This window comes from Apostichopus japonicus, chromosome 20 (genome assembly GCF_037975245.1).
Source record: "Apostichopus japonicus isolate 1M-3 chromosome 20, ASM3797524v1, whole genome shotgun sequence".
NCBI lineage: Eukaryota > Metazoa > Echinodermata > Holothuroidea > Aspidochirotida > Stichopodidae > Apostichopus > Apostichopus japonicus.
The window spans coordinates 23,154,936-23,182,812 of NC_092580.1; the positions used below are offsets into that span (position 1 = coordinate 23,154,936).

At 35.5% G+C, this 27,877-nt stretch overlaps 1 protein-coding gene across 3 annotated transcripts; it reads left to right on the plus strand.

The window, feature by feature from the left end:
- The first annotated feature begins 2,503 nt into the window (after window positions 1-2,503).
- LOC139961646 (uncharacterized) lies at window positions 2,504-27,395 on the plus strand. 3 transcript variants are annotated; one of them, XR_011790951.1, is made up of 11 exons: window positions 2,504-2,784; window positions 9,010-9,162; window positions 9,969-10,057; window positions 12,981-13,201; window positions 14,609-14,738; window positions 16,982-17,099; window positions 20,553-20,666; window positions 21,152-21,220; window positions 21,578-21,680; window positions 23,019-24,219; window positions 24,285-27,395. XR_011790951.1 is itself a non-coding variant. In XM_071961005.1 (10 exons), exons 1-10 carry the CDS (start codon window positions 2,734-2,736, stop codon window positions 23,027-23,029), a joined length of 1,059 nt encoding a protein of 352 aa, XP_071817106.1. In that variant the 5' UTR covers window positions 2,504-2,733; the 3' UTR covers window positions 23,030-27,395. The 3 variants fall into 3 exon arrangements, 2 of the variants coding, with proteins under 2 accessions (XP_071817106.1, XP_071817107.1); XM_071961005.1 differs by having other exon boundaries at window positions 23,019-27,395; XM_071961006.1 differs by lacking the exon at window positions 2,504-2,784 and adding an exon at window positions 5,185-6,607 and having other exon boundaries at window positions 23,019-27,395.
- Window positions 27,396-27,877: the final 482 nt, after the last annotated feature.

Below are 27,877 nucleotides of genomic sequence, written 5' to 3' on the forward strand. Positions count from 1 at the left end.
GTTTGAGGGCTACCGTACATGTTGCCTTGGTAACTCAAACGCCATCCGTCTGCTAAACTTTAGTAACTCAAACGCCATCCGTGTGCTAAACTTGAGTTTTTAGTTTTACCATAACTGCAACACGTAAATGGCTATTATACTTTACCAAACTGTAACACATATTACGTAAATTTTCTAGTTTCTTATATTAGATAATCTGATCAGATCGATTCTGTTCGGTCAGAAAATGCGATGCGATGTAGCGCATTGTGCCTGTCGGAAGCTAGCAACCAGTGGTAGCAGAATATAGCAGTATAGCGCCACTTACAGCAGACAATAACGAAAAGGACACTATAACACACGGACGGTTTGCCACAACAGCGGCTACACGGGCCAATGTGAAACATATCACGCAAGAAGGTGTTGATTTTTATTTAAATAATTCGAGTTATGTAGGTATTTGAAAAGAGACGAGACCCTCATCTTTGACATGGTATAGGTCCACTATCGGAGACAAAACTTATTTCTTGACCTAACACGACCATTAACATTTAACCCTTATTTCAAATTCGACAACATCCTAAATTCGAACAAGAAAGCCTAAAAGATATCCATTTTTGTTTTCAAGTATCTTGGTTACCAAGTAGTTTGGTTACCAAGTAGCTTGGTTACTTGGTTACCAGTATTCTTGAGGCTCTGTTTCCTCGAATTTAGGATTTGTTCGGATTTGAAATAGCGGTAAAATGTTAATGGTCATTTTGTAATGGATCTATACCATGTAAAAGAGGAGGGTCTCGTGTTTCCGCTGGTACTATTCCGGCCTCTCAAATCCCTCCATAACTCAAATTATTTAATTTTGGATAAAGAAATCCTTGATAATTTTTAGGCTCCCCCCCCCCCGAATATAGGATGTTTTCGTAATTGAAATAGTGTTAAAATGTTTATGGTCATTTTTAGTCAACAAATAAGTTATGTTTCCAACAGTGGACCTATAGATACCATGTCAAAGATGAGAGTTCCACCTCTTTTCTTGTATTATATCAGACTCTTAATTAAAGGTAGTCAGTATAGGGCCCAAATTAAAGCATGCTATAATTGCTATAGAAGTTTTCAAAAATTAATTTCCTGGAGGTCTTTACTCTCCAAATTTCTCTCAGACATTTTTAAGGAATACACAAGATAGACTGAATTTCCCAGCGAGGAAAGTTTCCTTCAAGGTTGTAACTTAAAACAGTTTAAGAATTTTGACCAAAGGTGCCCATATTTGAATATCTAGCATATTTGGGGCCAATATAGTACACCTTTAAATCATCGATCCAGAACTCCTGAAACTCTCAGATTTTCTACAGGGAGGGGCTGCAAGGAGATAAAAGTAGTATTTTCATGAGTTTAAATAATTCTTGGGAAGAATGATCTCTTTTTGCTATCGTAATTTATCGGAATCTAAAATCACGTATAACATCTGTATTTTTAATCTGTAAAACTAAACAGACGTCCCTTGTCGGCAGTGGCGGAGCGTCCATACAATCAGGGGGCGGATGCCCTCCCCGACGGACTCAAATGGACTGCTGGCGCCCTTTTCAGCGTTTTACCACTTTTTACTTTTTCGCGATATTGACTTTTTTATTGCGCTCTCGTCTACCTATTGACATTTGTCACATTTTTTTGGGCGATGACACCTATTTATTCTTCGTTTACCTGCAACTTAGCAATGCCCGGAAAGGGTAATTTCCGGCGATCTAGGGAGTATCTTTACTCAAAAAATTTGTGTACGCTCCGCGCCAACCTGTGGTGGCGCTCCGCTTTGATAGTTTCGAAAGCGCCCCTACAGACCATTCTCTCCCCCCCCCCCCTGACCAATACCCATAGCTCCGCCACTGCTTGTCGGTAGTTGTCGAAACCACAGATTACCTTATGCTTTGTCTACGCTAATCAGATAGGATCACATTGTTTATGGTTTATTTCTAGCTAAGTCTAGCTTTGACACTGATATATAGTTGAATTATACCACAAATTGTTCAACTTTACTAGTATTATGGCTCTCAAATCGCTGCCCAACTCGAGTCATTACATTTTCTGATAAAGGTATCATATTTTCAGTAGTTTTTGTGCGCTTAAAAGCATGTAAATTTATCGGTCAATTACTGGAGGTTATACTTTCGGTCTAAAGTTAATTTGTTTGCCAGTGCTAAATATATACCACACGAAAGCGGAATGTTTGGACTCCATATTGGTACTAATAAAAAATAATACTAATAATACTTTGTTGGGCTCTGTATCCTCCACATAACTCGAATTATGAACGTTGAAATGAAATAGAAATATACGGATCTCCTTCTTATTGTCTGTTACTATTATCTGCTCTTAATTAATGGGTTCTAGGGATCTGTAATTCAGTAAGGATTTGTAAGGCCGCCGGTGACATTTATCTGAGCGTACTAACCCACCGTGGCCAACAGTGCGCAACGCTAAGGTATACACTAATTGGCGGCTCTTAATAGCTGCTGGCTTCAAACCGGTGTGCAAAGAAAATTGAACTATGTGTTGATCATGCATTTAGCAGAATTCTGATCTATGGTGTAGGTCCAAATCAAAGTTGAAGCTGACTATAGCAACGGAGGCACAACCAAGTGAAGAGAATCAAACCAAACATAGGCTAAAGCGACTGAATTACAGTTAGAATAAAGCGAGGGAATTACAGTAAGATATAAAAAGAGAAGTTGATTCCAGAGTAACCACACTGCAAGAAGCAAAATGTCATCAGACAAGAAATCAGATGTTACAGAAACGTGCAACCAACTAGAGGTAGGTTATAGGCCCCAACGATAGGGCTAGGCCTAGGCCCAGCCCCTAATGTGGCCCAACATATGTCTGTATAGCCTAACAGTTTTAAGTAGGCCTATCAATAACGAAGGTAAATTAAGGGATTAGGCTGTGTATAATGGAATTTGGAATGTTTTTAAGTTTGGTCAAGCCTAAGCATAAGTAACTTAGGGTATGACTAGGCCTATATCTAGTATGAACCTTTGAAGGGTGTGAAGACTCGCGCTCAAAGAAATGTCTCATGCCGGTAATCTGACCTAGTTTCGAATGAGGTGTAAAAGAAGTGTTAGACACCACCATCGATCCCAGAAAATACACACACAGCTTGCTACCGTCGGTACTTAGACACTAGTGTACAGTCAATACATATAGCTAAGGTCAATACCCACAACACAGTGTACATAGCAGCGTGGACATCTCAGGTCTAGATAAAAGATAACAAGGTATCACGTTCATTACTGTCTGGCATTTTGTAGCGACAAGAAGAAAATGTCATTTGCAAGCAACGGAAAGTTAACTTTTTCAGAGCACGGCACACGGTTTGTGGCGAGTCTTTAATGCCTTTAGCTGAAGTTTAAGAAGGATTGTCTGTGTTATGTGTAGGCTAGATTGTATTTCTCACGGTATGTGATATGTCATAGAAACAAAGAGAGTATCAAAGTTGAAGCATGCAAGAGTGAAAATAAACAATGGTAAGTAAAAATATTTGAGGAGAGGTAGTAGCAGCTGTCTGGAACTTTTAGAAAAACAAACACAGAAAGCTGTCTGCTACAAGTTTTTACAAACTAAGGTTAAGCTAGGGGAATAGAGCGAATATCTAGTGAGAAACTTGTTGCACGATTAGCCAAAATATGTTTTGTTTAGACCTATATACTATAGCATATAACTATAAGACTAAGACTAGTAAGAGTATAGTTCCAGTGCCTTAAGCCCTTATACAGTTAAATTATTGTCACTGCGCCAGTACAGTATAACTTAGAGGTTCATTTTAACTTGTGATGGGAATGGGAAGCCAGGTGACCAACCAAAAAATAATACTTTAAATCCCTGGTTATTGGTAACTTGTCACACTCAAACACCAAAGTGTGCACAATTCATACAATCTTGGGGCACTACAGGACACCACATCACCATGTCCCCTGGGGGACTTCCCATTGGATGCAGCCACAAACTGGCACACGCTACTATATTTACAAGTTACCTCGCAAGTCCCCATTTATACACCTCGTTGAAGAGAGGCAACATTTTGATGAGAGTCCACTGCCTTCAACACCTGACCGCAATGCTCACATTATGACGTGTCGTACATAAATTTAATCACAAGTTATACGTGAACAGTTTCTTGTTTTACAGTTAACATTGAAATTTTGTGTGAACTGTTGTAGACATTTGACCACCATTCTGCAGTTTTGCACTACCCATGTCGAAAAATCTCACAAAAAGTTGAGCTGTGTATTTATTTTCCCTTTGGAAGGAGTTCTATCAAAATTTCACAAAATGCCACAGGTATCATTGGTTTTGTTTGTTGGTAAAGATAGGTATATTTCTTCCTGATTAACTGACATTTGAAAAGAAGAAGAAGAATTTGTATAGAGTAGCCGAGTTCAGCCCTCTGAAGTTTATGAACATTCACTGTGTTTTGCCTTATTTGTTGATAATTTATTGCGTTAGATTTATTACTCCAGTTCTTTCCACTGGTTATGTTTACCGTACTATAGCTACAGTATTTGTATGACACAGTGACACCCGCTTGACAAACATGACCATTAGTCTGGGACACAGTTTGATTACATAACACTATGGATTATGCAGTTCAAGTTTCAAGTGTTTGCATGAGCTATTTTAGAAATGAGGTTGGCGAAGCTTACGTATAAATTTCAAAACTATTGGATAATATTTTCAAACTAACTTATATCTATCTCAGAGGGATAATTTACTGAACCTCATGTTGTATACTGTTACGTGCCCAAAGCTCTTAGCTGCTCAAATTCTGAAGTACTCACAATGGTATAAATAAAGTATATAACATGGTTTGATGAATATATATGGAAAGTGATGTTAACAAGTCAACTGATGTATGGTTTATAATCTTATAAGTCTTTGGTTGACAAGCTTGTCATGGTTTCTTACCCAAGCATATTGTTTTCCTGCATTTTTGACACAGATGGCATGAGCGCAGCATCTGCAATAATTACGGTACACATCAATTCTTACAGTATTTGACATGGCTGAGAGATTTGCATCACTACTGTATATTAGTGGTTTTAATATTCGGTAGTATATATACACTGACACTGAGGCCCATACTGTAGATAACTGTAAGTGAAGCGAAGGTTTTTCTGTGACATTGTCAGCAGCATATGGTGATCGAAGTTGATACTAGTGACTTCTGAACAAATTCACAAGTGCTGTAGTTGTATTAAAGTCTGTTGTAGTAGGTTGATATGTAATTAAACATGGCTTGAAGTGCTAATCGAAACAATGGGCTTTTAGCTGAAGGCTTTCTTTCTGGACAGGTTTGTTCTCATGTACCACACCTAGGCACACCTCAAGCTCTCAACTGTATCACATATATGGAGTTTGCCATTTTCTCAATTGTGAGTGACTTTGTATGACAGGACTCCTCAGGTGATCTTGTGAAAACTTATTTTGAGCAGCCATAGATGATGACGTTACAGTAAATTAAGTTCAAGCAGCTTTGTTTAGATGTGGTTATGAGTGAGAATGGCTTCAACTACTAGTCCAACCAATGAGTTTTAAGCAGAAGGCCTTATTTCAAGAACTTTTTGTTTTCTTTGCACAACACACAAAAGTACACTTGGAACTTGTGAATTTTTTACCTTGTTACTGACTATGTGACTTGTGAGCCTTGTGAGGTTACCAAGGATGAATTTCAGTATTTTATTACCTATATATATATTTATATATAACAAGAGCTCATTTCTTATGGATAAAGGAAAAAAATCTTATATTATGTGAATGGATTAATAACCATTTTTGACATTTCTCTTTGGGTGACAAAGTGACTGAAACCATCAGCTTAGTTATTATATATTAACAATGTTCAGAAAGATGGGTTCACCGATATTGTTCATTTGCTGATTCAGATTCAGCATTGTCACTTTTAGGGGGACATGGTACTGCAGATTTTGTATGTTGTACCGGTTACCTCAACTTGACTGCATATATGCACTCTATTTGGTTTCGCTGTTATATTGCCATAAGACATTGGTTTCATTGCCTGTTTTGTTAATGTATATTAGCGAGTCTGAACAGTCTTTGTGATATGATCTGGAGTAGAGATACAGTAAATGCTGCTGGTTGCTTTTATTTCATGTGGTCTGATAGTAACTGTTTGTATTTATTTTGTGTAGTAGTCAGATATATTTTAATGTGCCATATTTAAAGTTGACTGTATAGGTTTCACCGAACTGATCCACGGACTGACTGTGCTACTGTACGTTGGTTGCAATTTGTGATCCATTGCTTCATGTCAAACACTGTAGTTCACCTAGCGTTGTTCAGTTGGTACAGACAAGGATACTGTTGGTGTACTCGCAGTGCTTTGAAAGATACAGTACTTATGCTCTCAGAGTGTGTTAACTTATAATATTAAAGTTCCGTGCTGTTGAACTGTAGTACGACGGTATGAACGAAATATATATTTTTAATACCTGAGAAAAACTTGGTGTAGGATATCACATGGAGGACAGTGCCGTATAGTAAGTGTCTTTGTCTGTCAGTGATTGCAACAAATACAGAGATGGCAGAAAATGAAATCGACTCTATCAACGAGAATTATCAGGTTCAAATTTATCACTTCATTTCAATGACCTAAAAACGTTCTCATTACATGATATATGCTTTGCGTTCCAATTTCACTTTGTTCATGTTTTTAGCTTTTGATCTTTAGTAATAGTAATATTGGAATTCTCATAGATCTTAGAGTGTGGCTAGCTTTAGCATTGTTTTGAGGTACAGTATACATTACTTGCTTACATGTCTCCTCAAAACATTAGCACACTTGCTGTACCATGTCTAATTTGAACTCATAGAGTGAATGGTAGAGCTGTCAGGAGGCAGGTAACTTGTTGTTTGTAGATATCCTAACCCAGTACTACCACTTGGAATTTTAGGATTTCCATAAATCTACACTCTTACAGTGTTGATTTGAAGAAAAAAAATATATTGAAAATTCAACTGAATTTCATTTGACAACTTAATTACCTTTCTAAAACACAAGTGATCTGTACAAGTGATCTGTTGCCAAGTGATCTTTGGCATCATTTAAAGTGGAATCATGGATTAGTTTGATGCCATAAATGATTTCACAATCTGTGAATTCACAGTTTGTCACGGTCTTGAATCAAACCATGAGGGTGAACTTCAAGCATTTGATACATTTTCAGGACATATTATGATACCGTAATACCGGTACATTATTTGATCATTTAAAAGTTTATACATTTCATTTGTAGCTTATAAGTTTGTAAAACCTATTCGATAATTGTCATGTAGAAACAAACTTTCCTGAAGACTTGAGACATTTGTAGGCTGTAGCCTATTGTGGTACTGTACCACCAGCATTGTAGAGTGTATTGGATTGTACAGTAAGCATATTAAAATAAAGCAGGTTATAATGGCAGTGTTACACAAGCACAGTAGTCAGATATTAAGGTTAAACACTGCACAGTATCTTGTAGTGTCCTGCAAATCTCAGGTGCAGCAATATGCATAAACATCCTATCTGAAGCCATTATAAGACATGTATGCAAGTCGTGTGATCGGGGATAGCCAGTCAACATTGGCCTCGTACTACTACCAACAGCTTCTAGCTTGGTTAAACTAGACAAGATTATTCATGATGATGGCCACACACTGCGTGTGCTTCTGAACAGAGCGGTGGTCCCTCTAAGTTGAAGCATGCGGTTGCCAGTGGCCAGTACAAATCGACACTCCTCATTTATTCTACAATGTATATGAAACGTCATGTGACCTAAATTTCAATCGCTAGAGCTGGCCAGTTTGGCACCTTTTGATAGAACTGTTCCAGTCTCTTGCCTTGTCCATTGTATTGCTCTAGGATTGTTTTTAAAAGATTTTTATAATTTTCTAGTTGTTTTTTAGTATGCTGTTTACTGTTTTATTAGAGCATTACCCTTTGTGGGGACTTTAATAAAGTTGATCTTATCTTATCTTCATGTTTACATGAAGGATACAGTAAAATTGCAAACTTTAAAATGGATCTTTACTTGAGTGAATACAGAAAGGCAGGTAACCATGTATTATACTTTGATAGTGTTTCAGTAGCTACAGCATTTATTGTACTATTCCAATGTATGCGAAACTGGCTGACGATGAGACACTACTATTGGCATTTGGCAATTGTTTGTTTTATAGCAGACATTAATTATTGCTGGTTCAGTAAAAGTCAACTTGTGTGTTGCCTTCACACAGTAAGAAGATTAACCAGCTTTTAAAATTCCTTAATTTTGACAGGCTCTATCCTATAAAATATGATCTAATCAAATATGATATTGAGTGGAGTTAAAGGTTCAACTGCATCCATAAAACTTCTTTAAAGCTAGCATTTGTGTTGAACTTAAAGTTACTACAAACTTTGCATTATCAAAAAATCCCTCCAGAAAATGTTAGGAATAGTATCCATAGAGTTTGCAATAAAACAAATAATTCACCCTGACATTAAATATGGGAATGTAGGCAAATATTAATAACGTTGCTCAGAAATGTAGAGAAGTTATAACCAAACATAATATGAAACTTTAATTTTTCTTTTAAGAAATAATCAACTTTTGAAAATAGAAGCTTTCTGATATTTTTTTTTCTTTTTCTTCTATGCTTTCCTAAGTTTTCTCAAGGTGAAAATTTACAGTCTTGCTTTTGATGAACAATTCTATGAGAATATACATGCTTAAACTATTTTTACAGGCTTTATATACTGTAGCAACAATGACATACATTTTCTGATATATATAAAATATCTTTGTTTGTTTTTTACGGAATATTTTCTTTTATAATAATTTTTCTTATACTATTTCATTTCCATAAGAATAGTACTGTCTCAACCACCTTGCAATTATTAAATATCTTATTGTATCATAAATAAATAAAATTGATAGAAAACATCAATTTAATATGCAGTCAAGTTGTTTCAAACTCATTTAGCCTGGCTTTTTAATCCTTCAGAAAGTGAATCTTCAACTGAAAGTCATCCAGGAACGTAATGCAGAGATATTGCAACACCTGGCCGAGGCCAAAGCAGTAGCAGCAGAGGGTGAATTCTCTTTACCCTCACATCTGAGTGAAAGTATTACAAAAGCTCAGGATATCAGTCAAAGGGTTAGTACTGTATTATAAATGGAGCCCCACCGTCAGTGACACTACTACCTACTGTACTGTACTTTACTGTACCTTTCACTTCCAAGAAGTACAAGGAATAAACAGTAAAATCTTGCTACCAAGGTTTCACCTTTTGAAATATGCCCGGAATGTTCCTTTAAGGTAGATTCGATGATGACTCATCTCTCTAGTCCAGGGCTAATTGTGTGTGTTCATCCCATTGTTTTTATGAATTTGAAATCGTATCAAAAATGGTTGAAACAATGGTTTGCACGATTGTTTCAACATTCTTGCAACAAGTATTTAATTCCATTCACCGTAACACATATATATATCCCTGGCTAAGGTACTGTACAGAAGGTAGGCAAGCTCGTTTGATGGATTGACATTTGATGTTTTAAGGGTTTAAGATTCCTCAAAGTTTGAAGGTGTTGTTTAATCAATTCAGTGATGTTTTTAGTGTTTGTCACACCAAAATGAATTTTTTCAATCTCAAGTCGTCGTCTAATGTTTGTTCGTTCGTTCGTAGTGAATGTACGCAAAGTGTTTACTTTCTTTAGATTTTAGATAACATTATGATTGAGATGAAACATTCACACACCCTTATAATTTAGGTAGTTGTTCCAGCAAGCTGTGGGTGATTTGATATCTTGGAATTACAGTTGGGAACAGTGTTGTAGCACCCAAGGCTTCTAGATTTCTATATGAACCTAGTTGCAGTGACCTTAAAAAATTTCTTAAAAAAATTTCTTAAAAAATGTTTAAAAAAAAATTCTTAAAAAATGTCTTTGTTCTTTGATTTTTAGGTTAACGAAACAGTAGACAGCCAGTGTGACATACTAAAACAGTCCGTTCAAGAGCTAAGAAGGTTACCGACAGACAGTGAAGAGGACAGGTGAGAATTGAGCTGTCCTTAATTGTAGGCATGTCTGCAAAATGTGAACTACTGTATAAACTCAGACCTCTATCCATTTGAGTAAGGTTTTTATTGTTGATCTGCTGTCTGTAAACAGGTATGTACTGCATACATCCTGCATGACACGTTTTTGTTTCGACTTTAAATTACATTTTCACCTCTTCATTCTCTGTGGAAGGGCTAAAGCTTTGAAGGGAAAAGTAGTAAGTGATCAAGATTTGAAGTAATTACAGGCTACCAAAGTTGATACCGCCAAAAACAGGTATCCTTTCTGTTTGTTTTCTTTTTTCTGTCCGTATATAAACGGAATACATAACTTGACAGACACAGCCATTTTGGATCTACTGCATGTAGTTATAAATTTGTAGTGTGTACGTATATGCCTGCTCTTATACCTTTATGTACTGCAGATTTATGCATGTAGCTTTTTATGTTTCAAGTAAACGTCATATATCACCATACTGTATATAGATTTGAATTTGTCACAGTACAGTATGACATATTTTTCACAACACCTAGTTAATATTGCAGGGTATAGTTTGACTGTGTATATTTCATTTGGAGCAGATTTCTGGCTATACTCAGTGCTGAATATTAACCCATCATATTTTACAAGATCTCTCGCTCTCTCTCAGGAAAAAATTTATGGGCATGTTTTCACCCGGCAATGGAAAATGTGGGGGTACAATATCTTATGTACATCTGGTTCTCACAACTTGAAATTTTTTCATTGTTTTGTCTTTATATGTGGGTTATAATATATAGGTTAGAATCATTGATAAGTCGAGGTAAAGTGAAAAATAAAAGAATTGGTCATACATGCTGTCAACATTCAGAGTAATTTGGTCTTTGAATACACGGTTTAGCTTTATTCATTGATGTAGATCCTAGATGTGGAAGATTTACAAAATACTAAATGTTCAGCTCCCAAAAAAAAGGAAAGGTAATTTAAGCAATTGAAGCTATGGTTTGCTATCTTGCACTTTTAAAAGTGGAAATTTCGCATGAAATTCCTTTCACGTCACTTTTTCTCGTTGGATCAAGTCAAAGCACGGCTGTGAATGTTGTTTACTCCGAACAGTATGCAAAGTACTGTGTCCTCTGCCTGGCTCCCACAGCAAAAGAATGGTTAATAGCCCAGCTGGATCACCTTAAGACTACAGGAATCCGTTGATACTTAGAAGGGCAAGGGACTATTAATCCAGATCCTGTTCCGGTCAATTTCTCTGATCTGTCAATTGTCTTTGTTATTTCCCAGTCAGTTTTCTGTTCTTGATGGTTTTGTTCTTATAAAAGGGGAATGCTGTTACCAAACATTAGTGAACACTATATACATATATCTACCATAGTCCTTCTTTTAATTATGACAACATTGTGAACATGGAGCTTCTAAATCTCTGAATTGACTTCACCTCCTCAATTCCCGATCTCCTTCTAAATCTCTGAATTGACTTCACTTCCTCAATTCCCGATCTCCCCTCACAGCAACTACATACAGCAACTACACATTTCTGGAGCCAGTTACTACCTTGTCAGATAAAACTGCAGTATGAATATTAAACATGTGCCATATACTTCAATCTCTAACCCCTCGAAAGAACGTTGTCACTCTTCCTTCAGATTTTGAAACATTTGTTCATCGTTATTTTTAAACCATCCCAACCATCTGGGAGGTTAATTCGATGTCTCTTTAGTCCTGGTGTATTGATAGTTCTTCTGGTGTGTATCAGTTGCAACATGCTCTTGAATTATACATTATGTATGCACTTTTGGAAAAGTTGTTCCATGGGTGTTACATCATCTGTTTTAAGGGCATTCTGCATAGCATCAAGAATAGAATCATCATGTTTGTCAAGATTCCCACTTTTAGCCATCATTTGTTTGCCTGTTCTTGTTCAACACAATCCCTAATTGCCTACTTATCGTTCTTTTCAAGAGGTAGATATATTTGCTTAGGATTAGGCTGTAATTATTTCCATGGGTGAGTCTTGACTAGATTCTGTTACAGTCCTCTGTTCCAGTATTCAAGAGGCTTTCATTCATGGTCTGCTTTGTTTTGTTTCCATGGTTACACAGGCATTTTACAAATGAGATTACTCCAAGGATGATGGGGGGGGGGGTGTGTGTGTGTAGAGAGTACATTGTCGCCAGTTAAGTTGACTGTTCTTAGACGGAATTGAAAATGCAAAATAGCTTAGAATTTAAGATGTTTAACTTGATAAATTTTCTCAAAACCAAACAAATGTTATACATTAAAGTGTTGTGTTCCTGAGGTTTAAATAACAGACACTTGTACGGGTCTGTTTTTGGCAGCAAAAATAAAAATATATTAGAAATAAAGTGCTAGCAAATTTGCATATATATATCAGATAGGAGGGCCTGTCGAGGTAAACGTGTCCAGATGTAAAATGTCCAAATATTCTTATGTGTGCTTAATTTTGGGGCATTTGCAAGTCCATTCATGTATGTCTTTACAGGTTTAGAGCTACTTTCCCTGGTTTGTTTTATATAACTCGCCTTGTGTTGGAAATTCAGAACTCAATCAGTTTTCACTCGATACTAATCAAATAACCAGCTAAATAGTTACAAAAGATACACACAGACATTAATCCATTGGTTCAAAGTACTGTAGTCGGTGAAAGAAGGATTGCACTAAGAACTAAAGAACACATGTTCTGTAAAGAGTTCACTTTCCAATGATCACACAGTTATTTAGAGACTGTAAAACAACCTGGATTAAATATCACAAAATTTGTTAATTGTCATATTTAGGATTTCTCAGATTAATATGTCTGTGAAATGTATCTTCAATTGATGCCTTATCTGTCTTTTCCTTTCCTCTTTGTTAAGGATTACCGTTTGAACTTTATAATTTATATGCGATTTTTCTCATCTTATGCAGTTCTTCTGGTGAAAACTCCATTCAGCATCAATTTAGGTCACAGCTTGATAGAAACGTCAGTCTGCAAAAGGAGAAGGCTGAATTAGAACTCAGCCTGGCGGAGAAAGTGAAACTCGCAGATGTTGCCAAAGAACAGAATGGGGAGTTGCAAGAAGAATTACAGTCTACCAAGGATTCCATGCAAAAACTTGTCGAGAGCTACGAGGAAAACACAACCAAAGGTATGATTGTCAAGTGCCAATGATACAGGGATGATGTGAAATAGCGCCATCTATTATGTGGACAGAGAGTAATCATTGGTCTTGCTCAGTTATGTGCCAGCTGTTAAACTTTTCAGTTATTAATTTTTATATCTGAAATTTTTCAACTGTAATATAAATATCACAAAATTCGTTTTCTAAAGAATGGTTGGTCAAATCAGGAATTGTAGGTAGAGCCTAATGGCTTTAATTAGGCCTTTTTCATAACTAGTGAGAATGTAACTGAGACAGATTGGTGATAGGAGAGTAAAATGGGAAGCCGTGGAAAGAGAGCAGTGGAAGGGGGTGGGGGGAGAGGGGCAGGGATGAAAATCTTACAGGTACTATCAGGAACACTCTAGCAAACTTTGAGACTTTTGGTTTCGATGATAATCGTAACGTATGGGTGTGTGCGTGTGTGTATGTTTGTGACGCCCAGGTTGTAAAGATTTCTCAAGAAAGGAAGGTTAAGATCAATTTCATATTTGGTGTGTAGAAGTACCAAATTCAGCACAAGAAGGCCATTGTTTTTGTGGAGGTCTAAGGTCATTTGGGGTCATCAGAGGTCAAATTGTGAAAACCTTGTAAACATGATATCTCATTATTGGAAGCTTGGACAGATCTCATACTTGTTCATGAAGGTGTATAACATTATTGTACAAGAATCCTATTGATTTTGGTGGCGGTCAAAGGTCATTTGGGGACAACTGGTCAAATCATGAAGATTTGTAAACATGATATTGCAAGAAAGGGAACCTTGGACAGATCTCATATTTGATTTGTAGATGTACTATATCAAATTTAAGGAGCCTATTATTGCTTTTGGTGGAGGTCAAAGGTCATTTGAAGTCAACATATATGCCAAACATTTACTTCACTCCCCTCTTACCTGTCTCTCTACACTAACACATCTTCCTAAACATAATATCGCAAGGGAAGCTTGGACAGATCACATATTTGGTATGTAATTGTCCCACATTGAGTACAAGAAGCCTCCTGTTGTGGGCGGAGGTCAATGGTGGTTTGAGTTCAACAGGAGTCAAATTGTGAAAACCATGATTTTACACCACGTTTCAGCAAGGACAGATGTCATATTTAGTATGTTGATGTATTTATCACATTTAGTACAAGAAGCCTTTTGTTGAGGTCAATGGTCATTTCAGGACAGCCTGTGTCATTTTGAGTTTATTGTTTTTCACATCACACTGCTTTTCACTGTATTACTAATATCAAGTATGTTGTACACCCTCACTATACATTACGTCAGATTCATGAAGAAACCTGCTCATGTTACATCATCGAAACCACAATGCATTTTTGCATTCGGGTTCATAGCTGTTTCATCACTGTCATGTGCAATCTTTGTTTGAATCTTTTTAATCTTCACAGCTGAAGAACAACTTAAAAAGCTTCAGGATGACTTGCAAAAGGCTCAGGAGAAATCCAGTGAATATCAAAGTTTGCTGGAGAAAAATTCTCGGGACAAGTCAAAGAAAAGCACAAAAACACAAAATGGGAGGTAATGTAGAATCCATTGTCACTACCCAATATATTTATCGCTGGCTTGACCTATTACAGAATTCTAAATTTCAATACGTATATATAAGCATTTATATAAGCATTATACATACACGCTTCTATTTAATTTGTTTTGGTGCGATTGCTTTCACATTTCTTGTCCAAGAAAAGACATCTACCCAATAATTATCGCTTCTTAATAATGTATATCTTGACCATCAGTAATACAAGAAGTTGAAAGTGAGGTATGTTTTATATTTCTCTTTGAACATATCAATGCTTTTTCTCAATTATGGTATGTAGTTTGCAGGGGTAAATATATACACCTTTCAACCTATATACATGGCTGTATACTCTTTAGCGTTATTTCCATTCCATGCACATATATTTGTACGGCAAATTGTTCAGTAGCAGACCAAGATGCACCTGCCAGCAAGTTAAAAGTTTAAAAACAAATGGTAAAGATAAAGGTTTACAGTCCAGTCTCAATACCAAAGCTTCCTCACTCAGACTTAATATCATTTCACCTCTCGCCATTGGTAACTTGACACACTCACTCCAGGGCTATCTATGTGTCCATCACCAGGGGTAGGGGCATGTAATAGAGTGGAGTCACGATCCGGTGCACACAATTGTATTTAAAAGTTACCTCCCAATGGCCTCACTTTTACCCTATTGTGTGAAGAGAGACAATGGAGGGTGAAGACTTATAGTACTAGACCCTGCTGGTTCCACTGCCTTCACCGTACTTGATCATATCACTGGTCAAAGTAAAAAGCACAAAGAACTACAGAATGCTTTGAGGAAAACATATGGAAACTGTACAATCTGAATGGTTCTTGATCCAAGAGATAGTTTGTATACAGTAAGTCAGGCACTGTGTCAAAAGTATAGTGCTGAGCGGCTGGCTGTAACATCCTGTTGGCAAGCATCATAGGATGTGAATAGGCACTGCGGGTCTGCAGAGATATCTATATGGACTGATGCCCACCAATCAGCTACAGTCATGATACAAACAAATACAAACACTAGAAATGTGTTCAGATATCAGTGTATAAGCACAGTTCCCTACTGTACTATGCTATGTCACAGACTCATCCAGCATGTAATAATAATACTAATCGTCAAGCAGGCATGGATACAATCATAAAAGCAATTGACTTACATATGCCTGTTCCCTTACACTATTGGAGAGGTAAAGACAGTGCAGTTATTGCTTATGTTAAGTTTTGCTTTATCCTACTACTGCCACTATGTAATATCTGTTCTCGTGTTAACTCCAAGATGGATAGTTTTACAGTGAAGAAGATAAAATAAAATAAAACTGTTAGCAAACTGCTTACTCCACTTAAGAGTCTATGTAAGAGAATGTATAAAAGTAAGTTGGCCTGATGTTTTGATCCTAGCAATTTTAGACTCTGAAGAAGATCCTGCTCGGATTGAATTGTCAGGCCAACTTCCTTTTACACAGTGAAGAAGACAAACAGTTTTTGGCTAAGTCCTGACTTTTTCGGAACAAACATGCTGTGCACTAACTGTTGATGACCTGTTGATGATATTAATATACTATCACTTGGTATACATGGTATATTATGTTGATGACCTGTTGATGATATTAATATACTATCACTTGGTATACATGGTATATTATATATGGTATATACATGGTATATTAGAAGATATATTAACACACACATAACATATCAAAATATGTTTTGGAAATATTCATAGTACAATATTACAAGAAACGCTCAAGTCTTTATCAACAGTAACTATGTATACCAACATGGGATTCATTACAAATCTTCCTGTCTTAGTTGAAATTTGCTTATATACATTTTTGTACATATTCACTTGTTTAGACTAAATAGAATCCTACCACTGCCATTATAAACCACACTTTTCACTCTAAAAACATTTTTTCAAATATATACAACATTAGGTCCAACATTTTACATTCTTAGTAACATTCACCTTTCCTCCATTTGTCTCTCCAGTTCTTGCTCAATTAATTATATCATAGGAATTCCCCTCCCCCCCCCCCCATTAACCTTTTTTATATAGGTCTAGTAAAAGTTATGGTTTTCAAACTATTACATAGCAGAACAAAATGGAGATTGCATATGGATATAACCATTGTAACCAATCCCGTGAGTCTTATCAAATGTAATTAATGAATACAAGTATCATGCGTGCTTTCTTGTGCTATATATCATTTCATGCCTTTTATCACATGAACTGTAGCACATCTGGTGTAAAGAATGCTCCAAGAACCACCGCAGCAGTGCATGCTTCATCCTCATCCTCCTCCTCATCTTCCTCCTCATTACCGAACCCATCCGACATCGATGACAGATATATGGTTAGTATTACCACTGGTAGCTGGCATAATTATCATAGATGACAGATATATGGTTAGTATTACCACTGGTAGCTGGCATAATTATCAGACGGTTGTTCAAGAGTTAACTCTCTACTGTCATGTGCCATAGGATTTTCTGTTCCAAATCTCATTAATGTTTAAAATGTGATTAATCAACATTCCATTGTTGACACATGCTGAGTAGAAGTTGATCGGTCGTAAAATGTTAACTTGAAGCCAAAAGTCTGTGACTGTTAACTCTTGCCCAAAGTACGGCTCTTGCGCCAAGGTGGCAGAAACTATTTAAAAAATTACCCAAAAATTAAATTCTTAAATTTTGAAGGTGTTGTATACTGTTTGGCAAAGGAATAAACCGCACATAATTATTATGATGAACTGTGATAAGACTCCATTTAATGGAACTAAACTCTAAAGTTTAATTGGTCTTTGAAATTTGAGAAGAGAAGTTGTACAAACTTGTAATTTATGACAAATCTGTTCCTTTTTGCAAGCCCATTACATAACATTACCAAACTGTTATATTGTATGACAGTAACAATTCAACTATGAAGTGATATAGTTTTGATCACTTCCATTGGCTCTTGTATACAAAAAAAGGTGTATTGGTCGAAAGGTCATAAAGGGTCAATATTTAAGTCAAAGTGTGAAAATCTTGTAAAAATGATAAGTCAAGAAGTACATGTTTCTTAAACTGTATACGGAGTATGTAGGTCCAGCTTGGGGATTACAAGAACCCTATTGAAATTGGTAGAAGTCTAAAGTCAAATGAGGTCAACAGGTGTCAAAGTCTAAAAACCTTTCAAATATGATAACTCCAGAATTAAAGGTACAACAAATCTGTGAATTCTCTAATGATATGATTTTTTTTAGGTGAACATAGTTGGTCAAATTCATTTCAGTTAAGTTGTGTGAAGGGGCTATGTAGGTCTTCAACAAAACAAACAGTCATCCAGGGAATGAAATCAGTTTCAAAGACTTAATAGTCTTGCTTGAAATACACTCAAACGGCTCTTGACAGTTTTCACCCTCTGAGCTTCAAGTGGTCAACAGGTTATCTCAAATAGTGCAAGGGATCAACTGGTCAATGCAAAATGGTCTCAGAGTTGGCCATTGTGTCTATGATTTACACTAGATGACTTTTGCTTTGGCAGTAGGTTGTGAAAATACTCTACAGTGAGTGTAGAAACAATATCATGTAACACATTTCATTTATAACAATTATTAAAGGGATGGTTGGTAGCAGAGCTGATTTGCTAGCTCAAAATTGGTGAAAGAAAATGTCATTTTATTCATACATCTATGTGTCTACACTGTCTATATTTGACATAGGAAGACTGTCCATTCTGGATATTGAAACATGTTGGAATAAAAATTCTAAATTGTTACCAGTGAATTAAATGGTTGATGCCCACAAAGGGAGTGCTACGATTCAGAGCTGAAAATCTCCGATCTAGTCTGGTTCTCACTTACTTCTTGGACAAATATAGCTGTCTAGCTCTTCATTAGTCAGATAATTATTTGAAATTTTGAGCAAATTGTATGGCAATGAATCACAAAGCTAACTGGCTGTGACTATAAAGTTCAAGGTTAAAATAATTTTTTGTAAACATGAAGTGCTATTGTTAGGACTGAGGCCACTGCACTTTTCATATTCTTTAACTTTATTGTTTATTGTGAAAGGTTGGAGTGACTTACAGTAATGCATATATAGGTAGCAAGTGGTAACAACCATGTGACTGAAACCTTTTGTAAATTAGGAGAGTAACACCCAAAGTGTGGCACGGCATTGCTATACTTCGTTCAGTAAGCATATTTCAATATTTTGATCAACGTTTCCAATGTTTCCCTCAGCTAGACTAACATAAATTACATTATTAGTAATGTTTGCAGTTGACAAAACCACTTTTTTCTCCCCATGAAATTCCAATCGAGGAACATTCCATGATAACTGATTTTCAATGTTTTGAGGATTTTTTGATGGTTAATATGAAATGTAAACTTGATCTGTAATCTGTTGAGTGTTTCTTTCATATATATAGAAAAGCTTATGTTTGAGTTTGTTTTTTTCTTGATTATTTTGAAATTTGAACTTGATCTGTATGCTGTTGAGTGTTTCTGGTTATATATATAGAAATGCTATTACTTTACATTAAATAAACAATAACCCACTCATATATATATAATAATATACTAGAGAGAATGCAAACAGAAAAAAAATTGTTCCAACTTGGCAACTTCATACCTTGTTGCATCGCAAGATACAAAAAGTGCTACAAGGGTGTTTGGATTTAAAAAAAAAAGAAGTTTACAACAAACATTTAAGGATAAACATTAAATGTAACAGATGCCTGTTACATGTGAACCGTACAACGTCAGAGCACAACAGATATGTATTTGGTTGATAAGCAGTAAATGAAGGGCCTCCTTCCTTCCTCTGTCAATAATTCTAAAATTAATTTACGTTTTTTGATAATAATCTCATATTAAATTACACACTGTATCCTGAACCAGTAGGAATTCATGATTGATTTCCTGTAATGGAGTCTTAATGTGCCAAACTCAGCATTGTTGTTCCATTATTGTCAAAATCAATAGCTATGTTATCAAAATGTCATTACAGGCTCATTACCAAATTATTGTTGAAATTTGGAAAATATTAGCCAGGTCATTGTTATCATTGTCTCACAGGACTGACAAAGTGACAAATCTATTTTCATATAGTGTACTATAACTGTCAACTCTCTGTTATATACAGTAACTGGTCAATGTGATATTTGTGATCCAAGTATGCAGTTAATACTTGGTATATATATTTTATAGCAAAACTCGTGATTTTTTCCCCTTTTGCTGGAAAAGATGAAGAGAAATAAATTTATTTAAACAACCATAGTATCCGTTCCAACGGTGGAAGTCGTGGGTGTTATATATGTGATATTGTGATGTAAGATATGAAATTTGGTAGGTGTTGGAATGTGTGTTTCATGGTGTTGATATAAAGTTGTGGGTGTTGGATATGTAGTAAACTATGGTATATATATGGAATTTGTTTTGTGAGGTTGGTGGTTCGTGGTGCTGGAGTAATATAATGGGTGTTTCATGCATATTCCAATTGTTTGTAGAATTGGTTCACTTTGAATTGCATTTCTAGGATATGTGTTGTCCATGGATGGGAATGTGAAATGGTGGATGTTGGATGTAAATCTGTTAGTGTTTGCATATGTGGTCCATGGCAGTAGCTGTGAAGTCATAGGTCCAGGGTGTTCCATCAATGGATGGGAATGTGAAATAGTTGGTGTCAGACGTACCAACCCTGTTGCTGGATGTAAAACTGTTTTGTGTTGGAAATATTTGATCCATGGATGTAAATATAAGGAGGTGATAAAAGATGTCCGATAATAGCCTCATCTCATGCAGACTATCTATCGATTTCAGTCTTTGTTAGAGGAAAACCGGAGATACAGAGAGGAGATTCAGAGAATGAAGGCAGAGAATACTTACCTTATCAAACAAAACAGACAAGTTATAGGAGATATGGACATGATGCAGGTAGGATGATTAAAAAAAAAAAAAAAACAGCTTAATTATCTAGCAGATTGGATGCATTGAAATATGATTACACAAAGTACTCATGCTAGGGAAAGCTACCTGTGAAGTTTATGTTGTTTGGAAATTATGGGGAATTGAGCTTTTACATGTTCCCTTTTTTAGTGGGAGAATCTTATTAGTTTATCGTTTAGTTCCTAAAGAAGAGGGTGAGTAGGTAGGGGAGGAGGAGGGTGGGGTGGGGGGGGGGCCGGTAGCTTGTGTTATTGTTCATTATTTGCGGGAGATATATTATAATACGTACCACGGAAATGAAAAGATTTGCAACACCTCCAGTCTGTGCTTGAAATGGTCTTCAGGGTCATAGATGATATGTTGAAATTGGTGCGACTCTCCCAGATCATGTTAGGGACATGTATATGTTTTGTCATATATGTATTATATTGATATATGTGTATCATGATTTGGCACTATCTTTTGTCTTACAGAAACATGTAGCGACGTGCACATCCCAACGACAAGAGTTGCAGATTAGACTCAGAAGACAACAGGAAGAGGTAAGATACATCGGAAACCAGGAAAATAAAATAACATAGAATGTGACATTTCCATGGAATATGCACCAAAAGGGTCTCAACTCTCAAGAACAGCATTTATCAGGAATGTGGGTTGAAGTCTGTTGATGCAGAAATCTCTGCTAAATTTATCGAGCAGTGTAGCTTCTATCGATAACCGGAAAGTCCCATTAAACTTTCTTTTACGTTGTAAAAAAACAGGAAAGAAAACCAAAAAAAATGATTTGTCAGTTTGCATTCGATCCCTTACCTTGTGAAGGTACCATTCAGCTTCTGCAGGTTACCTCTAAATAGTACTAACTAAATGTTCTCCCACACAATTTTCCTTTGTCCGTGCAGCACCAAAGGTTGACCAAAACGATGACGAAGCAAGCAGCTGATTGGATCAATGAAAAGAAGACAATAAAGAACACAGAAAATCATACCAAACTGAAGAAGATAGGTAAGAAGAGCCCTCCGTCAGCCCTCCCCCCCCCCCCCCCATCGTAGTTTTACTACTATAATGACGTCACATGCTGTGGTGTCAGAAAAAACTGCTCTCAATTATTAGTTATTTCTTATTCATCACATCAAGCAAATAGTAACTTGGGAGAAAATGGCAACATTTTTTAAGGTTGATTTCCTTGATTTGAGATGGAACTTGACTATTCAGGCTATTGAACTAATTTACATTGTTATGGAAGTTCGCTATAGAAAAATTTGTGGACACCAACTCAAGGAAAGGTGCTGTTTTGTTTAAATATGTTAGTTCGTTAACCTCTTTGCTTCTGGCAACAATCTATGCTTGAGAGAGTACCTGACGATCTGTTAGATAAGTTTGCAATAAAAGGTCGCCCCTGAAACGTGCCTGTTCTTTGTCTCTGCGTCAAATAGATTTAATCACTAGTTATGCTGTAACTCTAAGGCACCAGTCTGCCCACTCACGTCAAGGGACAGACATAACAGGTGCTTCAAAGAAGTGGTCTAGGCCTAGTTCACCTGGTAGATGCTGTAATGTTTTTAAGAGATGCATGACAATTGTTTCTATTTGATTACAGAGAAAGACAGAAACAGTCTAGTCATTCATTAGTTTGCTCAACAGTTAAAGGAATTATTAGTTACCAGAAAACATTAATGTTCTTAACAATGTCAAGAAAGATTTGCCAGAAATGATGATTGCACAGACAAAAGGTTAAATACAATTTAATTGTTTGACCCAAGTTTTTCCATTTTGGATTAAGCAATGGACAACTTGCCGATTAGCCAAAAGATTGAAACCACACATCGATGATATCTTAGTTTAGATTGAGAAATATCGAATTTTGTGTGAGTATTATGTGTCTTGGTCAGAATGGTGTAAAATATTACAACCCAAAGTAAGAACCCGCTCACATTAGATCACAAGAATGGGATCTGATCCTTTTCTCGGGATCATAATTCTCCTTTCGGGGGGAGTTCAGATCCGAAGCTTGAGATGAAAGTAACAAGCTCATGGCATTACTGTGACCCGGGATCGAGATGACTTATTACATCATGTCTTGTTTCTTGTCTAAAAGTAGAGCCCAGCTGATACAAGGGTGCATGCAAGTATCGATAGTCCCTCGCTTTGGAAAGAACCTTATACAGTAGCTGAGTAACTCAAGCATAATTATTTAAGCACCCTCAGTCCAGCTGGAAAATATCATTATTAAATCAAGCAACTTGAATGTTTTTGGCAATTTCAGATATCTTGTATGTTTTATTTTACTGTTGAAACAAATAATAATGATATTGTCTTTTTTTTTCTTCTTTCTAATCACAGGTGCCATTTAGTATTAATTGTTTACTCAACGAAGGGATATTCTTTTGTCAGCACATGGTATAAATTTGGTCATCATTCTCAGCCAATGGGAGACAGGGTCTCTTCCCTGAATATTAACCTTTGTTGACTTCCAAGGGATTAAAAAAAGTGTGTAAACCTAAATCGTTAGGATGGGGTGTCAGTGATCAGCCAGAAATGTGTGATCAAAGGAAATGAACAGAGAATGTATGATGGTAAGAACAATATGATCTGAAGCCATGCGATCAAAGGAAGTGAGTGGAAGGTTACGATCTGAACAAAGTTTGAAGGAAGTAAGTGAAAGAAAGCAGGATTTGGTTAACTAAGAGTGAACGATCAAAGGACGGATGTGAACCCATGTGATCAAATGATTTAAATGAACACAGAATATGTGATCAAAGGAGGAAGGATTTGATGTGAACCGATGTAATGACAAGAAATATGTGAAGAGAATATGTGATCGAGAAAATTACATGATCTGATCGGATGTGATCCAAAGAAGTAAGTGAACTAAGAACATACTATCAAGAAATGGATTTGATGTGAACTCATGTGATCCAAAGAAGTAAGTGAATTGAGTCTATACGATCAACAAATGGATTTATGTGAACCGATGTGATCCAAAGAAGTAAGTGAACTGGGAACATACTATCTAAAGAAGGGTTTGATGTGAACTCATGTGATCCAAAGAAGTAAGTGAATTGAGTCTATACAATCAAGGAAAGGATTTATGTGAACCAATGTGATCTAAATAAGTGAGTTAACTGAGAACAGTCTACCAAAAAAGGATTTGATGTGAACTCATGTGATCCAAAGAGTGTATATGATCAACAATAATGTATAAATTATCATCTATGTAAAAGGTGTTAATGACCAACCATATATAACATCTTATGATAGTGTATACATTATCATAAGATGTAAAAGGTGTTAATGTACACACTATATAACATGATATGATAATGTATACATTATCTTAAGATGCAAAAGGTGTTAATGATCAGACAATATATAACATGATATTATAATTTATACATTATGGTAGGATGTAAAAGTTGTTCATGATCGGATAGTATAATATGGTATGATAATGTATATATTATCTTAATATGTAAAAGTTGTTTATGATCAGACAATATGTAACATGGTATGATAATATATGCACTATCATAAGATGTAAAAGGTGTTAATGATCAGATAGTATAACATGGTATGTTAATGTATAGATAATGATGTATGATGTAAAAGGTGTTAATGATCAGACAATATATACAACATGGTATGATAATATAGAATTATCATAGGATGTTTGTGAATAAAGAGCATGTGATGAACATAGTATGTGGTCCGAACAAATGTGATCCAAATAACTATGTTATTGGTAACCTCATTGATTCTAGTTGCAATGCTGCAAAAAAATAGAAAGAAAAAAAGAGTAGCTAATATTTTAACTTTGGAGTCATAAGGAACTAGACAATTAGTAAAATGTGACCCAGTTTATCCCATCAGGATTGTCCATAAAGGAAATGAGATATGGCATGTAAAATTGATTACGACCTTGTTAATAAGAGCATTCCATTTGCAAGTGAGGTTGTGATTCATCATGTTGTTGTATGTCCTGCAGGCATTATACATTGGTTCACCTAGGTATTAGTATAGAAATTAATGTTCTACTTGACCATGGTTTGAGTGGCTATAAATGCTAATATTCCAAAAGTCCGCTGCATTTTATTTAGAAAATCGTTCTGCATTCACGCTGCTTTACCATTGACTGTAATGTTAGTAAATGTTTGTGTCTTGTTGCGGAATATTTAGGTAATTTGAGAGACATGATTAGACAAAAAAAAAACTCATTCAGAATTATCAAGATCCCTGGTCTCTCTATTACTTTTACTTTATTTAAATTACTTAAATTATTTAAATTAAATTATTTAAATTACTTTTATTTAGATCATGTCCTATCTATCTTAGACAATATTTAGCACTAAACAGCGTCTGTGTAATTTCATAGCCATGTATTATTTAAACCTTTCATTGATTGTGAGGTCTAGTTTTGAGTTCCTTTGTGTTTGTACCTTGATATTTTCAAAGTTTTTTGTCTGCTGGGATTGTAGTGACAGGTTTTCTAGCTTTTGTACATTTTGAATGATTAATTTATCAATTTTGGGGTTTTCTTTACAAATTTTTTTTTATTTTACAAATGACATTAACTATTCTCCCTCATGACAGCTTAATTCAAACTAAACTATGATAATCTGAATCCAGAGCTTGCGGTACTCATTAAGAAAGAACTACCAAATATAAAAATGTTATTGTTAACAAAATTGTAAGGTCTTCTGAGCAAGCATAGTTTGCAAAAAGTTAATTATAAACTAATTAGACCAGAATACAAATGATGAAAATAAATGTAACCAGCAGTTGTCATAACCCAATTTCAATCGATATAATACAAAAACCAGCAGCAAAGGAAGAGAAATTCAGCTTGTTGTGTTTATCAGTCTTAGTTAATCGCAATCAATTAAGCAGTCATTAGTTTTCTCGCAGTAGTTACATCGCAGATACTTTTTTTTTTTTTTTAAACATCCCAAAACTGAGAAGAAAATTGATTCATATGGGGTAGGCCTGCAAACCTCTGATTGCAGTTATTGCTAGCCCTTCGCTTTATATAATACTTTATACTTATATAATACTTTATACTTATATATATTATACTTATATAATACTTTATACTTATAAAACTTTACATAGAATATCAGGATTGTTGGGCAGTCTGGTTGTCGTCATATCGGCACGGCTATAATATATCCAGATTGCCAGTCGTATCTCTAACCCAATAGATGTTTTTGCATCGATCATGTGGAAAAGTTGTTACGGTCAGTGTAAAGTAGCTTGAGCGGCCCTGTTTACAAGTGGAATATTATAGAATTTATGGCTTATGTAATCATTTCGGATTTGAAAACACAACCAGTCTGGTTGCAACTTGCAAGTAGCTTTCAGTTGGTGTACACTTGCCCTGTAGTGAACTTTGGAAAGAACCTTATTGAAGCAAATGAATTGACAAGTATCTCAACCAGATGATTTGGTCTTCATGTAATTATTATATTCTTTTATCCACTATTTTCATTAACTTAATTTAACTTGATTTTTTTTTTTTTAATTCTTTCATATTATTGTTTTATTCTTCATCATGTAAAGCGCATATAAATATATATATTTTATAGTATTTGTGCTAGATAAGGAACCATGATAATAATAATGTGTATTACAAATGTCCATGAAAAGATGTGTTTATTAATGTGTACCTGTAGTATCATGATAGGAATATGTAATTATGAAAAATAAATTGTTTGAATCACCACCCAGCATGTGATTGCAGAGTACTGAGCCATATCCACTTCTCAAGTTAATAAATATCATGTGATACTCTGAGTTTTGACCTTACACACAAGGGTTGTTTTGAAGTAAAACTGGTGAAAGGAGAATTACACGAAATGTTTACCAGAATAAAAAAAAGTATAGGGACAGCTTACCCTCAGTGACGTCTAACCCTCGTTACAGCTCTTTCTGTCCAATCTCTTTATGTATGTCCTTCCCATTGATATGACTAGACCAACAACTACTACATTAGCAAAACACTCGATCCCTGATGTTTGCTGTATTCATGTAAGCCTGTAACTTTAATCTCCCTGCTTATTTAGGTCAGAGATTAAACTGAAAATGTTGTTGCCACTGCATGGATCTTTATACAGTAGAACATTTTGACTGAGTGGATATCTCTGGCAGTCTCTAACCAAGATTGGCGATATTAAACCAAAAAGCAGTTTTGAAGGTGTAATATATATATATAATATATACATATATATATATATATATATTTATATATATATATACATACATTTATATACATATATATATATACATATATATATATATATATATGGATTGCGTAATTCCGGTTACTGAAAATTAACCCTCAAAAGAATAGGGGTAGTATGCCTGCTATGTACAAGGTATTTATATGGTGGGATAAACCTAGTATATGCTCAAGAAGACCAATGAAATACAAGGAGTCAAGTTTATCACACAGGTTAGATGTTACATCATGTAAGTGATCCCATATTCATATGTGACTTGTTACAATGTCATATAGTACTTCCTGATATAGGTTTTGATATAATAGTTACAATGTTATTTATTTATTTATTTATTTATTACATAAAGTGAATTAAGTTTTCCAAATAAACTACCGTGAAAGTTTATGGAGAACATTTGCTGTCTGACTTAATTTTTGTTTTAATTACTTGATTTCAATCATTTTTGAGGAACCTGCTATGATCACAGTAAAATTCCAATTATCAAAAGAGTTTCTTTTTCGTTGTATTGTCTTTCAGTAGTGTTAGTTAGTTAAGATGGATGGATGGATCACCAACAGTAGTGGGCAAATCCCATCCCACGACCCCCATCCCGCATGACCCAACCATTTTAATTTTTGAAGTAAAAAAGTTCTTCATCGATTTAAAGTGGTAAACTCACACATAGAGCTCCTTACCTTCTGGACAAATTACTTATGTATTTTCCCGCGCCATCGGTGCCAAACTCACAAATTAAATACACCACCAACTATGCAAAGGGTAGATGGCTCCATCTGGCTCCATACTGTAAGCTTTTTTGGCGTATAGTAGGAATATTTGGTTATACATCACAGAGAAGATAAATCGCAACTACTTCAATGGTACCATCACCGAAAGTAGGTTTATTTCTAATCTTACCCTCGTGAGAAAGAGGCGATTTTAGTCTTATTTGCATTTACAAACATTTTCCAAGTACAATCGATTTTCACA

Excerpts from the sequence above, each read along its gene's own strand:
- LOC139961646 (XM_071961005.1), top strand. The coding sequence starts at position 2,734 with ATGTCATCAGACAAGAAATCAGATGTTACAGAAACGTGCAACCAACTA. Across the intron at positions 9,163-9,968 it reads CTCAGGATATCAGTCAAAGG|GTTAACGAAACAGTAGACAG; the intron begins GTTAGTACTGTA and ends TTTGATTTTTAG. Across the intron at positions 14,739-16,981 it reads ACAAAAACACAAAATGGGAG|CACATCTGGTGTAAAGAATG; the intron begins GTAATGTAGAAT and ends CATGAACTGTAG.